At 51.3% G+C, this 15,846-nt stretch overlaps 1 protein-coding gene across 15 annotated transcripts in view; it reads right to left on the bottom strand.

Moving 5' to 3' along the window:
- Positions 1 to 15,846, bottom strand: part of MYO1H (myosin IH) — a 147,086-nt gene that overhangs the window by 1,522 nt on the left and 129,718 nt on the right. For all 15 annotated transcript variants that reach the window (XM_045041915.1, XM_045041922.1, XM_045041919.1 and 12 more), the window contains 12 exons: positions 14,044 to 14,157; positions 8,940 to 9,016; positions 7,674 to 7,742; positions 6,265 to 6,349; positions 5,256 to 5,415; positions 4,342 to 4,425; positions 3,473 to 3,566; positions 3,231 to 3,286; positions 2,524 to 2,659; positions 2,040 to 2,110; positions 1,578 to 1,675; positions 586 to 685 (listed from right to left, as the gene is read on the bottom strand). In XM_045041915.1, the coding sequence (XP_044897850.1) occupies positions 586 to 685; positions 1,578 to 1,675; positions 2,040 to 2,110; positions 2,524 to 2,659; positions 3,231 to 3,286; positions 3,473 to 3,566; positions 4,342 to 4,425; positions 5,256 to 5,415; positions 6,265 to 6,349; positions 7,674 to 7,742; positions 8,940 to 9,016; positions 14,044 to 14,157 (1,144 nt within the window). The remainder of the gene's footprint in view (positions 1 to 585; positions 686 to 1,577; positions 1,676 to 2,039; positions 2,111 to 2,523; positions 2,660 to 3,230; positions 3,287 to 3,472; positions 3,567 to 4,341; positions 4,426 to 5,255; positions 5,416 to 6,264; positions 6,350 to 7,673; positions 7,743 to 8,939; positions 9,017 to 14,043; positions 14,158 to 15,846) is intronic.

The raw sequence follows: 15,846 nt of genomic DNA, 5'->3' as shown, positions 1-15,846 counted from the left end.
AAAGACATCTTAAAACACTCAGCCCGCTCAGGTTGTAATGGGCTATTTCCTAGCAAAATTGGATCAAACTAAGCTCTGTGTACTCCTGGTACAGTGAGGACTGTTGAGATGCCGGGTCCAGCATGGTCGGACCCGGGAGGGAGGGCACAGCATGGAGCACTCCAGCTGGACTTGATCCGACCAGAGTGCTCACATTCCAAAGCCCTGGCCACGCCCCCGCCAAGCCAATTACATCACCACGTCTGAGACTCAGGCACTGGTACTTTTGGAAACTCACAGGAGACTCCAACGTTGGAAACACGAATGAGAACCACTGTGATAAGGCGTAAGGCCCTTACCAGGCAGTGAAAAGGTGGCTTCGACCTTTAAAACCGAGAAGGACTGAACGTCAACTTCCTGTTTACTAACAACCAAAACTGGGAGGTGAACTTGCTTTTTTTCCCCCTTTTCATTCATTGTGTGAATCTGTACCCCTGGTATCCATACCTTCCTGTTTTGATACAGAATCGAGAATAGAGGGAGAAATGAACAGTCTATATTCTCATGTCAAACTGCTCACGCCTCCCTCCCCTGCCAGCCACTCACCACGGTTAACTGTCCATTTTTATCTTTATAGATTTGCTCTTCTGGTCCCGTATCAAAAACGATCGTGCCTTCTTTTCCAGGACTGATATAAAACCGTAAACTGAAAATACACAAAATCATCAATTACTGACCTTTTCTTTTTTGCCTCTTGTCTACAAAAGAAATTCGCTTATGCAGCTTTACTGGTTTCAAGATCAAATTCCTGTTTTATTAGAGTTTTATTTTACTTGAGTACCCAAAAGACCACCAGTTCCGTAGCGGAGAAAACTCACCACGTTCCTGTGGTTATTCTCAAATCACTTTAGCACGTTCAGTCCTTCAAGGGACCAATTTGATGTCTGAAGAACCACCTACGTATGGTCCTGCTGAAACTCTCATGGCTGGGGGGGCGGGTCTCCCTGTGAGGTCCAGCAAAACCAACCCTGCTCTGTGCCCCCCTCTTGTACATAATGGATTTGCTCATGACATTAGGGTGGCTTCAGACCTAATAGGGGCAGCAGGAAGACCTGCTTTCCCAGGGGCTGGGGGGGGGGGGGCACAGCGCCTCCTGATTCCATCTGCGAACGAGAATCCAGCATGGCCTCAGGAACCCCCACACCATCCCCAACCAGCCAGGTGAGACTGGGCCTGCTGCTTAGCCGCTTTGTGCCCCCGACATGGAAAACGTGGACATCCTTCAGAGCTGAAAGAATCGAGTAAGAGCACCCCGTCTACGTGTCAGATGGTTTTCTTTTCCGTCCTAAGGTAATGTTGCCACTCTGCCCTCATCAGTTGTAGGCAGCCTGCAAAGCTCCGGGCCCACCGTGCTCGGCCAACTGTCCCGAACAACAACTATCAACAGGAAGGGTGTGGACGTCACCTGCTCTGGCCCAGAGGTCCACCTTTCACTCAGTGACAGCTTCCCTCAGGAACATAAGGCCCTCCTTGGAGAACTGGGATGTGAGACCACGGTTCCCTATGTGAGTGAGCGATCGCTGGGCAAAACCACCTACCTCCCCTGGACGACATTGACAATGTTCCCCCGCTTCACCAGCATGACAAGCTTAGTAATGGCTTCAAAGATATGTTCACACTGTAAGACGGCATCCCCCTGAGGAGGAGACATGGCTGTTCCAGAAGCAGTGGCTTAAAAGGTTTTTTTAGTTTTTATTTTTGAGAGAGAGCGTGAGCAGGGGAGGGACAGAGAGAGAGAGAGAGAGAGAGGAAAACACAGAATCCGAAGCAGGCTCCAGGCCCTGAGCTGTCAGCACAGCCTGACGCGGGGCTCGAACTCCCGAACCGTGAGATCATGACCTGAGCCGAAGTCGGACGCTCAACCGACTGAGCCACCCAGGCACCCTGGGAGAAGTGGCTCAAAAGGAAAACGCCCTCCAATACCGAGGCTGTGCGGCAGGCAACTGAATATCGTGGTGGTGGTCTCCCTCTCTCAGCAGAGACGGGTGGCCGGCAATTACCTTTTGTTTGCTGTCCTCTGGCGACACGTGAATGACCAAGATTCCATCACTGAGGCTGCTGGTGGAGACCCCTTGAGACAGATCCAGAGTTAGGGACCGGGAACCGGACAACGTGACATCAATACAGGAAAAAAGAGGAGGCATACCTGGGGGTGCCCCAACCCCACACTCTTTCCCTCCCAGCTGGGCCCAGCAGGAAGAAGGACACACTCCAGCAACGAGCATGCCGTGAGGCTGTGAAGGGCTGTGCTCGGGATACAGCACAGGTCATCGGAGAAGGGGACGGTTATCCAAGCTGGATACTGGAGCGAGGGGGTGGCCGTTGATATTTATGCCAGAAAGAGAAGCACAGGCCAGGCCCCGGCAGCCCCAGGCTTTAAGGGCACCCTCCACTTCGGTCTTCCACTGGAGGGTGTCTTCTTAACTGGTGAGCCCAGAAGCTAAGTCGACCCCGTGAACAGCCGTACGGTCGCTGGCTTCTTACCTTTGAGTGCCGAGTACGCTATTTTCTGCTTGATTTTGGCAAGTTCCACCACGTAAGCCGCTTTCTGAGTGAGGAGGAACTGCCGCTCCCGCGCCCTGAAGCCCTTCCTGTCGTATTTAATGACCGGGACACCGTACTGCGAAGAGGTGGCCGTCACCATGAAGGGAAGGGGACTCCGCGGGCGGAGGGGGCGGAGTACTGAGCTCCTTACTTCCAGCACTCACCTGCTTATCTGTGAGCAGGTATTACCACACAGCGCTTCCTGCCATGGAACCCCGGGGCCTCTCCGTAACCCTGCCACCCCCACGCACAGAGGGACAAAGGCAGCAAGAGCTGAAGTAACCTGCCCAGATGGCGCATGGCTACGAAGTTGTGCCATGCTGGCACCCCGCCACATTGCTGCTGCTAATAGGGGGTGTTTAACGATGAATTTCATGGCTGTGTTTCACTCAATTTCATAGGAAAACCCAACCCGGTTCCTGGGGTGACAGATAAGGACCGTAAGAACAGCAAATAGGTACCTACGGATCACGCGGGCCCCGCAGTCTTTGTTAATACCCAGAGCATCACGGTTGTGAACCCTGCCCATCCCCACGCACCCCTGCAGTTCAACAGCACTTCCGGACACCCCTCGTACAGAAGACGGACCCTGTTCTCACGTTTCGTAAGGGAATCCTGACTGACGCCAGGACACACCACTTCCCTACCTGGATTTTCTCACTGCTGATGAGTTGAAGTACTTTGGGATTAATGTCTCCTTCATCTGGGGAGGGAATCGGAGCACAGTGAATCGTCAACTAAACGCCATCGTGGTGCAAAAGCCACTGGTACCTGCTGGGTTTACATCTCTCTGTGACCAAGACCTCAACTGTGGGCCAGGAGACTCTCTGGAGTCAGGCGTCACCTTCTGACCCTCTAAGCGAGTGCACAAACAGAAGCACGTACTTACCGATCCGACTGTTGGCAAAGGGCTGGTTTAAGGCTTCTGCATAACCTTCTTTCTTCCCCCTGAAGAGCTCACTTGTAACCACCTTTTGCTGCATCTGGTAACAGAGAGAGGAAAGTACATAAGCGGGAGCCGTGGGGCTCCTTGGGACGGAGGTCTGCGGCACGGCTCACTCTCCGTGATCAGCTGTAGAGGCCTCGTCATACCTCTACCCGGAAATCACAGCACATTCCAGGCTTTGGCCAAAGTGCCCCTAAAAATTACGCTGGCAGAGACTGGAGCTGACATTTCGTGCTGGTCTCTTGCACTCCCTTCCCAGCAGGGGAATTTTCAGAATTTCAGACAGCAGTTTCCTCCTTCTGGGTCAGAGGTCTGCCTGCAAACTCCAGCCTCGGGGGCCAGATCCAGCCTGCTGCCGGTTGTTTCTAAGTTTTTGTTTGTTTTGCAGCCTGGCTAGGCCATTCATTCATGTGTGCTGTCCGGCAGCTTCCGTGCTCTGCTCGCAGAGTTGAGTGACTGCAACAGAGATCGTGCGGCCCGCAGACCCTGAGAGAGGACTCTCTAGCGCTTTACGGACCTGCAGACAAGCAGACACAAAACCCTCCAGCAGAGAAGGGGCCCGACCTTCCGTGCAGCGCAGGGGCCATCTGGGCTGTGTTCCCATGGCAACAGCGTGAGCAGAAGCACTTGGCAACATCTGTCCTTGAACAAGGGGCTCTGACCTAAGTGGCCTTCTTGTGTTCCATCCCCAACACATGCAGGAGGCATGAGCCCGGTGTGACCCCTGGGCTCCCAGGTGAGATGGTGGGCGAGCGCCGCCCACCCCGGACCTTCCAGCACCTTCGCCGCCCACCCGGGCTCCCCGTCCTTACCAGCGCCTTCCTCTCGGCCGTGATCCCGCGACAGTACTTCCGAACCAGGTTCCTAGTGCACATCTTCCTGAGCAGGTCCGAGGCCTGTGTGGAGAACACACGCACGTCTGCTCTACCCGCCTCACTCAGACCCAGTCTTGGGCTGTGGCCACCAAGACAGAGGCTCTGAAAGCAAGTCGAATTCAGTCCGATTTCAAGTACAGCATTAGTATTTTTTTTTTTAAGTTTATTTACTTTGAGAGCAAGCGAGCATGAGCGGTGGGGAGGGGCGGGGTGAGGGGAGGGAGGGAGAATCCTAAGCAGGCTCCTTGCTGTCAGTGCAGAGCCTGACGTGGGGTTTAATCCCATGAACCTCGAGATCATGACTTGAGCTGAAACCAAGACTGGGACGCTTAACTGACTGAGCCACGCAGGCGCCCCAGTACAGCATTAGTATCTTAAAGTCCGAGAAAGCAACTAATCTTCCAATCTTGCGTTATCTTTTCACCGTTGCTAAACTACTGCTTCTCGAACTTGAGTGTGTTTGAGTCACCTGAGGACCCGGCTAAAAAAAAGACTCTAAGAACTGCTCAGTGGACCTGGGCTGGGGCCCAGTTTCTTACAGAGGCCCCCACTGTGCTCCAGACACAGGATCCTTGGACCTTCTTTTGAGAAACGCTGTTCTAGGTGACAGTCATTATAAGCCATCAGGAAGGCCACACCAAGGGTAGCGCTATTCGCAAATGCTCCGTGCTAACCAACCTCCATTGGCTTGAGAGTACGAATTGAGAGGAGCGACATTTTTCATAGGACAGCCCTGCAAAGAAGTGCTTCGCTAAAGCCTTTCGAGCCAAGGGTGGTGGCACAAAGATACACCAGCTGAGCCCCGTCGCTGCCCGAGTCACTTGCAACAACAATCTGCGTGTCGTCCTCACATTTTCTAAAATGCCAGGAGGCCTCAGCCAGCTCTTGTCCAAGACGTTCTTTGGGACATGATACCGGAGGTTCAAGATGTAATTCTTCCGCACGAACACGATAAACTCCTCATTGTCCGGGCAGAGAGGCTTGTTGCGGTTGATGAATCCCTTTATGAACCTGAAGCGGTAAGTGGTTTCTGTTAATGTTCTGGCCCATTTCTTCACGGAGCCTCGGGCTCTCTCCCCACCTGTTTGCAAAGGAGGCCGAAATGGTGCAGGTTGTTTGGGTCGCCAGGTGGGGCGACCGTTACATGGCCCGCAGGTCGGGTCTGCCCCGAAAATGTGCTCTATTTCACCCATGCTATCTTTGGTTTTGTTTTGAGTGGTTTGAATTAGTTGCTAACAACAATATTGGGAACTAGTACACGAAAGCCAGATTTCCACCCAACCTTGGGCGGGCGGAGGGGGAGGGGGGGCTGGTTATCAAGAATCTGTGGCCACACTAAGCTGGCATTTCTCCAAGGCAGCAGTCAGCTGGAGTAGTGACTGCCCCTCTGAGGTGGACTGAGCTTTGCAAAGTTAGCTGCAGTTCCCACCATGCCTTATCATCTTATCCCAGCTCGTGAAATTCACTTTTACCTGCCTGGCATTGGAGGGCAGCTGACCTTGCGACTTTTGAACTAAGAGAAACTGACAGGCGTACTGAATTGTGATCACTGTCCAATTAGGGAGCTCAGAAGAAAGCAATGGACTTAGCCGCAGTCCCCACCATGCCTTAGCGTCTTATCCCAGCTCGTGAAACTCGCTTTTTTACCTGCCTGGCATTGGAGGGCAGCTGACCGTGCGACTTTTGAACTAAGAGAAACTGACAAGCATACTAAATCGTGGTCACCGTCGAATTAGGGAGCTCAGAGGAAAGCCACAGAGCTGAATTCTTAGGGGCTGACACCCTGAAGGGAAGACGGGCTTTCGGCACAAAGCCAAAGAACTCAGCCAAGTCCGCGACCACCTTCTACAGAGAACTCACTTTCTTACGGTCCACACAGCCCACTTTCTCCTTTTGGCCAGCTTCCGAGCCAGGGCCCCGCGCCAGTGGGCTTCAAGTGTGATGGCTGAAAGAGTTCACTGCCAGCATTAGAAGGTGAGCACGATCACATTTAAATACAATGGCTTTTTTCCAGAAACATCCAGCCACTCCACAAACATCCGGATGCCCACCCGCACTCTGCCCGAGAGATGGAAAGGTGGTGTTACCAGTTCTTATGGAGAGTGTGGGGGGCGGTTCAGATAACTGAACCAGGGCAAGAGAGGAACCCCAGGGGTGCCGCAGGAAGCTTCAAGGAAAGCCCCACAATGACGTGAGGGGATCAGAGTTTCCCCAGGCCTTCCTGAGGGACCCGTTAGTTTTGTTGCCGCCCGCGGCTGGTCTCAACTGGTGTGTGCTTTAAGTTGTCTACACTTAAGAACTGAGATACGTAAATTGGGACACATAGATTTCTGACGTGCTTCCCAGTTTTTAAGTGCTTTACAGATTTTGTTCAGTTATTCGGATTAGAAAAAATACTTTCTTGTGTATTCCTCATAGCAGCACTGTTTTCTGTTACGAAAGCAAACAACTGAAACAACCCATGCGTCCATCCAGCGAATGGCTGAATTATGAAGTACTCATACGGCACGGGGCGGGGGGGTGGCAAACTGTGGCTCGTGGGCCATCTGTTTTTGTAAATAAAGGTTTACTGCCACACGACTATGCCCGTTTATTTACATATAGCCTAAAGTACCTTCCTGATACAATGTCAGAGCTGAGTAGCCGTGACCGAGGCCGGGTGACCCCCAAGTCTACAGTACCACCTGGTCTTTAGGAAAGTTTGCCAACGTGTGATACGGTGCAATCCTACGCAGCCGTGACAGTAAATGACCAAACCTGCGCACGTCGACTGGTTGCATTTCGGAAACAAACACATCCCTAAAAATATGAACAGTATAATCTTACAAAGTTCCAAATGTGTCAGCCAATAAAACTGTTGTTTAGAGACGTATCCATAGATGGTAAAGCTATAGAGGAAAACAAGGCAATGAGAAATGCAGAATTCCAAAGAGAGATGGGGGTGGGGGGGGGCAGGGTTGAGAAGGGACAGGAGAGCGACAGGAGACGGGTTCCCAAGGTACTCCTGGTGTTGGCATTCTTTTAAAAGAGTTATTCTGTAAACAGGCACACGCGGTGGGATCCAATAAACCACATCCGTGGGAGGAATACGGGCCACTCCGTTGCAATCTCGGGTCAACAGAATAAAGACGAGACACACGCAAGGTTTCAAGGCCGAGCAAGGGGAGAGAAGCCACCAAAGGGGCCTGAGCTCCAGGTACAGCAGGGATGAGAGAGACCGCAGAGGTCTGGCTCACTGCAGACGGGCACGTTTCTGTGTTAATTCTTACCTGCGTGTCTCTTTCTCACGTACACTCTCCTCTCTAGGCAGGCTTTGTATGTGGCTTGGATTCTTGCAACTTAAAATGAAACAAAAGTTTTGGTGAGATGGCTTTCAGTTGTGCACCTGCGTGGTAGCGCTTTTCCAAGGGCAGGTCAGAAGCAGCCCTCGGGGTGTGCCGTGCGGAGCTGACTGGGAAGAGATGGGAAGGGGTGGGCCCATCCTCCCTCCCTTCCTCCCTTCTTCCTCCCTCCAGGGTAAAGAACAGACTCGGTGGTTAGAGCTCCCCACCCCCGTCTGTCTACGGGGGGCCTGCTGGCCCTCGGTTCCATGGCCCTCGGACCACATGCTTGCTCGCCCTCGAGCTGCCCCGTCCACTCCCTCCACCTGGGGACTGAATTCCCAACACAAGCCAGGCGCACTGAGGGCCCCACGACCAGTGGCATCCCATTCCCTGGGGGCTGGTTAGAAACGCTGGGGTCTCCCCTGCAGCCAGCACCCACCCAGAAACCAGGTCCCGGGATTGGTGCCCACTGCTGTCAGGGTCCAAAAAAAGGACGGTGGTCACAAGCCCGGCTCCTGAAGGCGGGCAGCCCCATGTTCCAACCCAAGCTCTGCCGCTTACTAGCTGTGCAGCCTTCAGCAAGTTACCAACACCCTGGGCCTCAGTTTCCCTGACTGCAAAGTGGAGATAATACAGCTGCACAGGTTAGTTTTAAAGAGCACAACGAGGTCCTGAGGGCAGAGGACTTAATACGTACCTGGCACACAGAAAGCACTCAGGTACACGCAGCAGGGTCTGTCTCGACAGACCAGTTGAGATTTCGAGGGAGAAGCCCCACTGCACTCCAGGAGTTTTTACATTTTTTTGCACCCCCAACTTCCACCCCAGAACTTTTCTCATTTGCCATTCACTGCGCTCCCCGCGCCCCACCCCCCCCCCCGCCCCCGTGCCTGCAGGCTTCGAGGCGACACCTTCCGGCATCAGATACTGGTATGAACGAAGCGTTCAAAGCTTCATTTGAGGTTCGGGTCCTAACAAGTGGGATGGCAATCCGGCATGTAAGTTTCCGTGTGCATCCATGACTACCCTCCAAACACGCATTAAGGCATATAAACCCATGTGTTCTCATTCTGGGTTTCCAAAGCGAGTGCTTCTTACGTTAGATCAGACACCATGTGTAAGATGTAACCCAAGCTAAGCCGGTTCATTTCACATTCTACGGAAATCAGGACAGGAAAAAAAAAAAAAAAGAAAAGAAAAAGAAAATCATACCTAATTGATGTTTACTAAATTCAAAGGCATCTTCAGTAGCAAACAGAGTTCTGGGGAAACGAATGAATATCTTGGTTCTAGAAGTGAAAGAAGAGATTGTTGTCATGAGTAATTGGCTGGCTTGAATAGTGTCCCCTCGCCAGAACCTCAGAATGTGACCTTATCTGGAAATAGGGTCTTTGCAGACGTCATCAAGGTAGGGATTGAGAAGAGATCATCCAGAATTAGGGTTCACCTAAATCCGGCATGCGTGTGCATCTAAGAGACAGAAAAGGACACACAGGCACAGGGAGGTTCACGTGAAGACAGAAGCAGAGACTGGAGGGAAGTGGCCACAAGCCAAGGAAGGTCAGGAGCCACCAGAAGCTGGAAGGGGCAAGGAAGGACCCTCCCACAGAGCCCGCCGACACCTTGAGAACACTCTTCTGTTATTTAAAGCCAGCCAGTCTGTGGTCATTTGTTACCAGCCTCAGGAAACTACTATATTGGTTTGACCTGAAGTTAGTTCCTTAGGCTTTGAAGATTGATGACAAGGAATATGAGTCTCAGTTTTTGTTTTGTTTTTTAGGTTTTTTCTTTTTTCTTTTTAATTTTTTTTAACGTTTATTTTTGAGACAGGGAGAGACAGAGCATGAACGGGGGAGGGTCAGAGAGAGAGGAGACACAGAATCCGAAATAGGCTCCAGGCTCTGAGCTGTCAGCCCAGAGCCTGACGCGGGGCTCAAACTCACGGACCGCGAGATCATGACCCGAGCCGAAGTCAGACGCTCAACCAACTGAGCCACCCAGGTACCCCAGGTTTTATCTTTTTAAAAAATGTTTATTTGAGAGAGAGTGTGTGCACGCACAAGTGGGGGAGGGGCCGAGAGGCACAGAGAGGATCCCAAGTAGGTTCCACACTGTCAGTGCAGAGCCTGATATGGGGCTCGATCCCAAGAACCGTGAGATCATGGCCTGAGCCGAAATCAAGAATCAGATGCTTAACCAACTGAGCCACCTAGGTGCCCCCAGTCTCAGCTTAAAAGAAGATCCCCTTGGGGCGCCTGGGTGGCTCAATTTGTTAAGCATCTGACTTCAGCGCAGGTCATGATCTCATAGTTCATGAGTTCAAGCCCCGTGTCAGGCTCTGTGCTGACAGCTCTGAGCCTGGAGCGTGCTTCGGATTCTGTGTCTCCCTCTCTCTCTCTCTGTGTCCCTCCCCTGCTCACGATCTGTCTCTCAAAAAATAAATGTTAAAAAAAAAATTAAAAAAAAAAAAAAGAAATCCCCTCCACCAGCAAAGATAAATTATCAATATGCATCACTTTCTACCTGCCCTATGCACCCTGTGAGGGCAACTTACCACCTATGACCTCTTTAGTCCGCCCCCCTTGGGCTGTGTGAAGCTCCATTCCCCTCAGGGATCAGGCTTAGAAATGTGGTTAATACTTGAAGCAGGTCCCAGGACAGAAGTGTAAGGATGGAGAGGGACCAGGTGGCCAGACGGCTGTCTGTATGTGAGTGGGAGTTAGGAGTTGACAGGCAAAGCCCCTGATAGATTCGAAGGCAGAGATCCCTGGAGCTGGATTCTCTGTGGCCTGGGAATGCCCGTCTATACCCTTGGGCAACCGCTCCCTACCACCAAATTCACCCTGACCAAAAGGACTTATAGGACAAACTAAACTCTTCGCGGTTCGCCCCACGGAGTTCTGCCTCAAACGCTTCCAATGTGTACAAAAGTTCTCCTGCTCACGGACGACTACAGCGAGTAGTTGTACAGTAATGTACTCAGAGTTCTAGAACACCACCTTCTGGGATGCCCGAGGAGCTTTGGCCATCACAGATGTCCTAATATCCCCTCTGAGAGGTCCTGCGTGCATGTGATCAATAATAAGACCAAACAAACTCATCTTGCAGGCAAAGACGTTCAACCCAGCCCTGAGTGAGGTATAGAACACAGGGTTCCTTTCTAACTTCATCTCCTCCCGTAGGCAGTGCTAGAGCCCTTCCAACCACTTGGAGCTTGTGATGTTGTGACTCTTAATAATAAATACATACTTGGGGATGCCTGGCGGGCTCAGCCAGTTAAGCATCGGTTGAGTGTCCGACTCTTAACCACAGTTCCTGAGATCGAGCCCCGTGTTGCTCTCTGCACTGGCAGGACAGAGCCTGCTTGGGATTCTCTCCCTTCTCTCTCTTTCTCTCAAAATAAATATTTTATTTTTTTAACGTTTTATTTATTTATTTTTGAGACAGGGAGAGACAGAGCATGAACGGGGGAGGGTCAGAGAGAGAGGGAGACACAGAATCCAAAATAGGCTCCAGGCTCTGAGCTGTCAGCACAGAGCCTGATGCGGGGCTCAAACTCACGGACCGCGAGATCATGACCCGAGCCGAAGTCAGACGCTCAACCAACTGAGCCACCCAGGCACCCCAGGTTTTATCTTTTTAAAAAATGTTTATTTGAGAGAGAGTGTGTGCACGCACAAGTGGGGGAGGGGCCGAGAGGCACAGAGAGGATCCCAAGTAGGTTCCACACTGTCAGTGCAGAGCCTGATATGGGGCTCGATCCCAAGAACCGTGAGATCATGGCCTGAGCCGAAATCAAGAATCAGATGCTTAACCAACTGAGCCACCTAGGTGCCCCCAGTCTCAGCTTAAAAGAAGATCCCCTTGGGGCGCCTGGGTGGCTCAATTTGTTAAGCATCTGACTTCAGCGCAGGTCATGATCTCATAGTTCATGAGTTCAAGCCCCGTGTCAGGCTCTGTGCTGACAGCTCCGAGCCTGGAGCGTGCTTCGGATTCTGTGTCTCCCTCTCTCTCTCTCTGTGTCCCTCCCCTGCTCACGATCTGTCTCTCAAAAAATAAATGTTAAAAAAAATTAAAAAAAAAAAAAAAGAAATCCCCTCCACCAGCAAAGATAAATTATCAATATGCATCACTTTCTACCTGCCCTATCTATGCACCCTGTGAGGGCAACTTACCACCTATGACCTCTTTAGTCCGCCCCCCTTGGGCTGTGTGAAGCTCCATTCCCCTCAGGGATCAGGCTTAGAAATGTGGTTAATACTTGAAGCAGGTCCCAGGACAGAAGTGTAAGGATGGAGAGGGACCAGGTGGCCAGACGGCTGTCTATATGTGAGTGGGAGTTAGGAGTTGACAGGCAAAGCCCCTGATAGATTCGAAGGCAGAGATCCCTGGAGCTGGATTCTCTGTGGCCTGGGAATGCCCGTCTATACCCTTGGGCAACCGCTCCCTACCACCAAATTCACCCTGACCAAAAGGACTTATAGGACAAACTAAACTCTTCGCGGTTCGCCCCACGGAGTTCTGCCTCAAACGCTTCCAATGTGTACAAATTTTCTCCTGCTCACGGACGACTACAGCGAGTAGTTGTACAGTAATGTACTCAGAGTTCTAGAACACCACCTTCTGGGATGCCCGAGGAGCTTTGGCATCACAGAAGTCCTAATATCCCCTCTGAGAGGTCCTGCGTGCATGTGATCAATAACAAGACCAAACAAACTCATCTTGCAGGCAAAGACGTTCAACCCAGCCCTGAGTGAGGTATAGAACACAGGGTTCCTTTCTAACTTCATCTCCTCCCATAGGCAGTGCTAGAGCCCTTCCAACCACTTGGAGCTTGTGATGTTGTGACTCTTAATAATAAATACATACTTGGGGATGCCTGGCGGGCTCAGCCAGTTAAGCATCGGTTGAGTGTCCGACTCTTAACCACAGTTCCTGAGATCGAGCCCCGTGTTGCTCTCTGCACTGGCAGGGCAGAGCATGCTTGGGATTCTCTCTCCCCCTCCCTGCCCCTCCCCTGTGCGTACTCTCTCAAAATAAACAAACATTAAAAATATATATATATATTTGGTCTTTGTCCTGTTCCAGTATCACGGCTCCCCAAATCCTTGTAATTAGAGCAACAGGGGCATCTTTTTGTTATATTTGGACTCTGTTCCTGAAATGGTTTCAAAGGGATAAGAGTGAAATGGGTGTCTTACTAGTCATTAACAGATCCCTTTCGACCACACCACACCCGAGTTTCTGCTAAGGAAGTGATGTGTGCAAAGCCCCCTTGGATAACCTAAGGATGGGAGCCGGCTGCCAGGGAAACCAATCTTGAGATGAGAGTCTGAGAACTTTCAGCCACGCCTCGAGGTAGAGGAGAGGGGCTGGGGGTTGAACTGATGACCAGTGACTTTGTCAATCGTGCCCATGTAATGAAGCCTCCATAACCGCTCCCCCCTGCCCCCCGCCAAAAAAAGACGTGGCTTGATGTTCTGAGTGTACCTGGAGAGGGCGTGGAAGTTCCAGGCTTCTTCCCCAGACCCTGCCCTATGTATCTCTTCCATCTGGCTGTTCTGGAGTTCTATTTTTTTGTAATAAGCCGGCAATCCAGTAAGAAAAATGTTTTACTTTTTCTTTAATTTTTATTTTTGAGAGAGATTGAGAGAGAGAGAGAGATTGAGAGAGAGAGAGAGAGAGAGAGAGAGAGAACGTCTGTGCAAGCGGAGGAGGGGCAGAGTGAGGGGAACAGAAGTTCTGAAGCAGGTTCTTCACTGACAGCAGTGAGCCTGATGCGGGGCTCGAACTCCTGAACCGCGAGACCATGTCCTGAGCTGATGGCTCCACCGACCGAGCCACTCAGGGACCCAAGTAAAATTTTTTTTCTGAGTTTTCTGAGCCACTCTGGCCAATCGATTGAACCCAAGAGGGGGTCCTGGGAACCTCCAATAGCTAGCCAGTCAGTGGTCAGAAGCACAGGTGACCAGTGGGACTTGTAACTGGCATCTGAAGTGGGGGGCGGGGGTAGACAGTCTGGCGAGGCTGAGTCCTTAACTTGGGCATTGGACACTACCTAGGTAGACAGTGTCAGAACGGAGCTCAACTGTGGACACTCAGCTGCTTTCAGAAACGTTGTGCAATATTCTGTGTGAGCAAAGCAAGGTGAGCAGGTGCACGCAGTGTTTTCTTCACAGAGCCGCATTTAACTTGAGTGGATGGAGGTATCTGCTTGTCAATCTATGTAAATTCCTTTACAAAATTCATCTCCAGGCTCTAGCCGCACACAGGTCAATGCACAAAGCTTTTCAACGGGGATTTCTTGGCCACTTACCTCCCTAACTTGTACTCCTCGGGCGTGTAGCCGATGTACTGGATCAGCCGTTCTACGCCCTCTGCTGGAGGCCCGTGCCAGTGTGGCCAGGTGTCTGGGCACAAGGACTTGTACCTGGGGAGAGGAGAGGCCCTTGCAGAAAGCCTTCGGACCTTCCACTCACCTCCCCCACCCCACTCCCCTCCAGAGCTCAGGATGTGCTCCGCTGTGGTATGTCAGCTACTCAGCACAATCCAGCAGACTCATCATACCAACTTCCTTGAATTCCATAACGCACACTTGGCAAGAAACATAAAAGGGAGAAACGGTCTCAACGGGGTGGGTTGGGTCTGTCTTCATAGAACAATGACATCGTCAGACACCCCACCCAAGAAACTCCATTCCACTCCTAAGTACACACGCAGAGACATGAAAACATACGTCCACACACAAGCTCATACGTGAACGTTCACGGTGTCATCACTCATCATAGACAAAAGGTAGACACAACCCAAATGTCCGTCTGCCGATGAACGAATAGATAAATGAACGTGGGCCAGCACAGGAAGAAAAGGTACCGTGCTTGGTAAGTGACGAGGGATTTTTCAAGGGTAATTTTGGACGTAATGCTGATTTACGGACCTGACTTCAGCACACAATACAACTCCCTTCTATATGTGGTCACCATAGACAGAACCATGCTATCTCGCGCTCAGATTTCCAGCCTCCCAAACTGTGAGAAATAAACTTCTGTTGTTTGTAAACCACCCAGTCCCCGGTACTTTGTTTTAGCCGCCTGAATTAAGACAGGCACTGAGTGTCATGTGTTCTTCCCTGGTTACCTTTCCCGGTCTAGCCACGTACGCACAAAGGCACAGGGGCACGCCAACCCCAGGGAACACAGTACAGCCCCAGGCCCTGCTCCCGGCTGTCCAGGCCACGCCCATCACTAGCACACGTCATCAAAGTTGTCCAAACATGGGCTAGACAGACACGGCGGGGAATGAAGAGATGCCTTAAACACTGGCAGGGAGAGAGACTAGTACGTTCCATCTGTGTAAGTTCCGCTAGTAAATTTCAAATGTGAGATACAATAGCTTCCTGATCAAGGGAAGTAAGGCCAGGCAGGGTGCACACATATGATCATCTTTAGCCCCTCCCTGAGCCCCACTGACCTGCAGCCATGCCAGCCTCCTGGCTGGTCCTCCAGCCCACCCAGTTCCCACCTCCAGGCTCTCCTCCCTGGATCACTGTCCCCAAATACCTTCATGGCTCCCTCCCTCCACTTGGAAAGGCCCTCCCAGACCACCTTACCTAAAGAGGTAAAGCCTTCCACCTTTCGACCCTGCTCCTCTTTGCGCTCCCCAGATTCATTTCCCTTCAAAGACATATCCCCACTTGACCGCCTATATCCTCATTATAGCTAGTGGGCTCCCCCATGCTGCAGTGGGGTCTGTCCTGTCCTGCAGTTACCTAGCACCAAGGACAGCGCTGGTACACAGCAGGTGCTCAGTAGTATTTACAGAAAGAGTGAAGGAGCCTCAGGCAATAACAAAATAGAAAAGAAGATTTGTGAAGTGCAAAAAAAATTGCAAAAAAAAAAAAAATGGGAACATCAAATGCGCATGTGTTTGGGGGGTAGGGTGGGCGGCGGCTGCTGATTCTGGCCATCTCTACCCCAAGTTAGACTCAGAAAAAAATGGATATGTGAAAATGGTGAATGAAATACAAGTAGCTGATGAGCAAACACAAGGCAAACAGTCTGGTAGTTCCTCAAACAAATAAACATTGAATTATCATACAACCTAGTAATCTACTCATAGG

Source organism: Felis catus, chromosome D3, assembly GCF_018350175.1.
Source record: "Felis catus isolate Fca126 chromosome D3, F.catus_Fca126_mat1.0, whole genome shotgun sequence".
Classification (NCBI taxonomy): Eukaryota; Metazoa; Chordata; class Mammalia; order Carnivora; family Felidae; genus Felis; species Felis catus.
The sequence above is the reverse complement of the archived record's forward strand: the minus strand, read 5'-3'. Positions and strand labels throughout refer to the sequence as shown.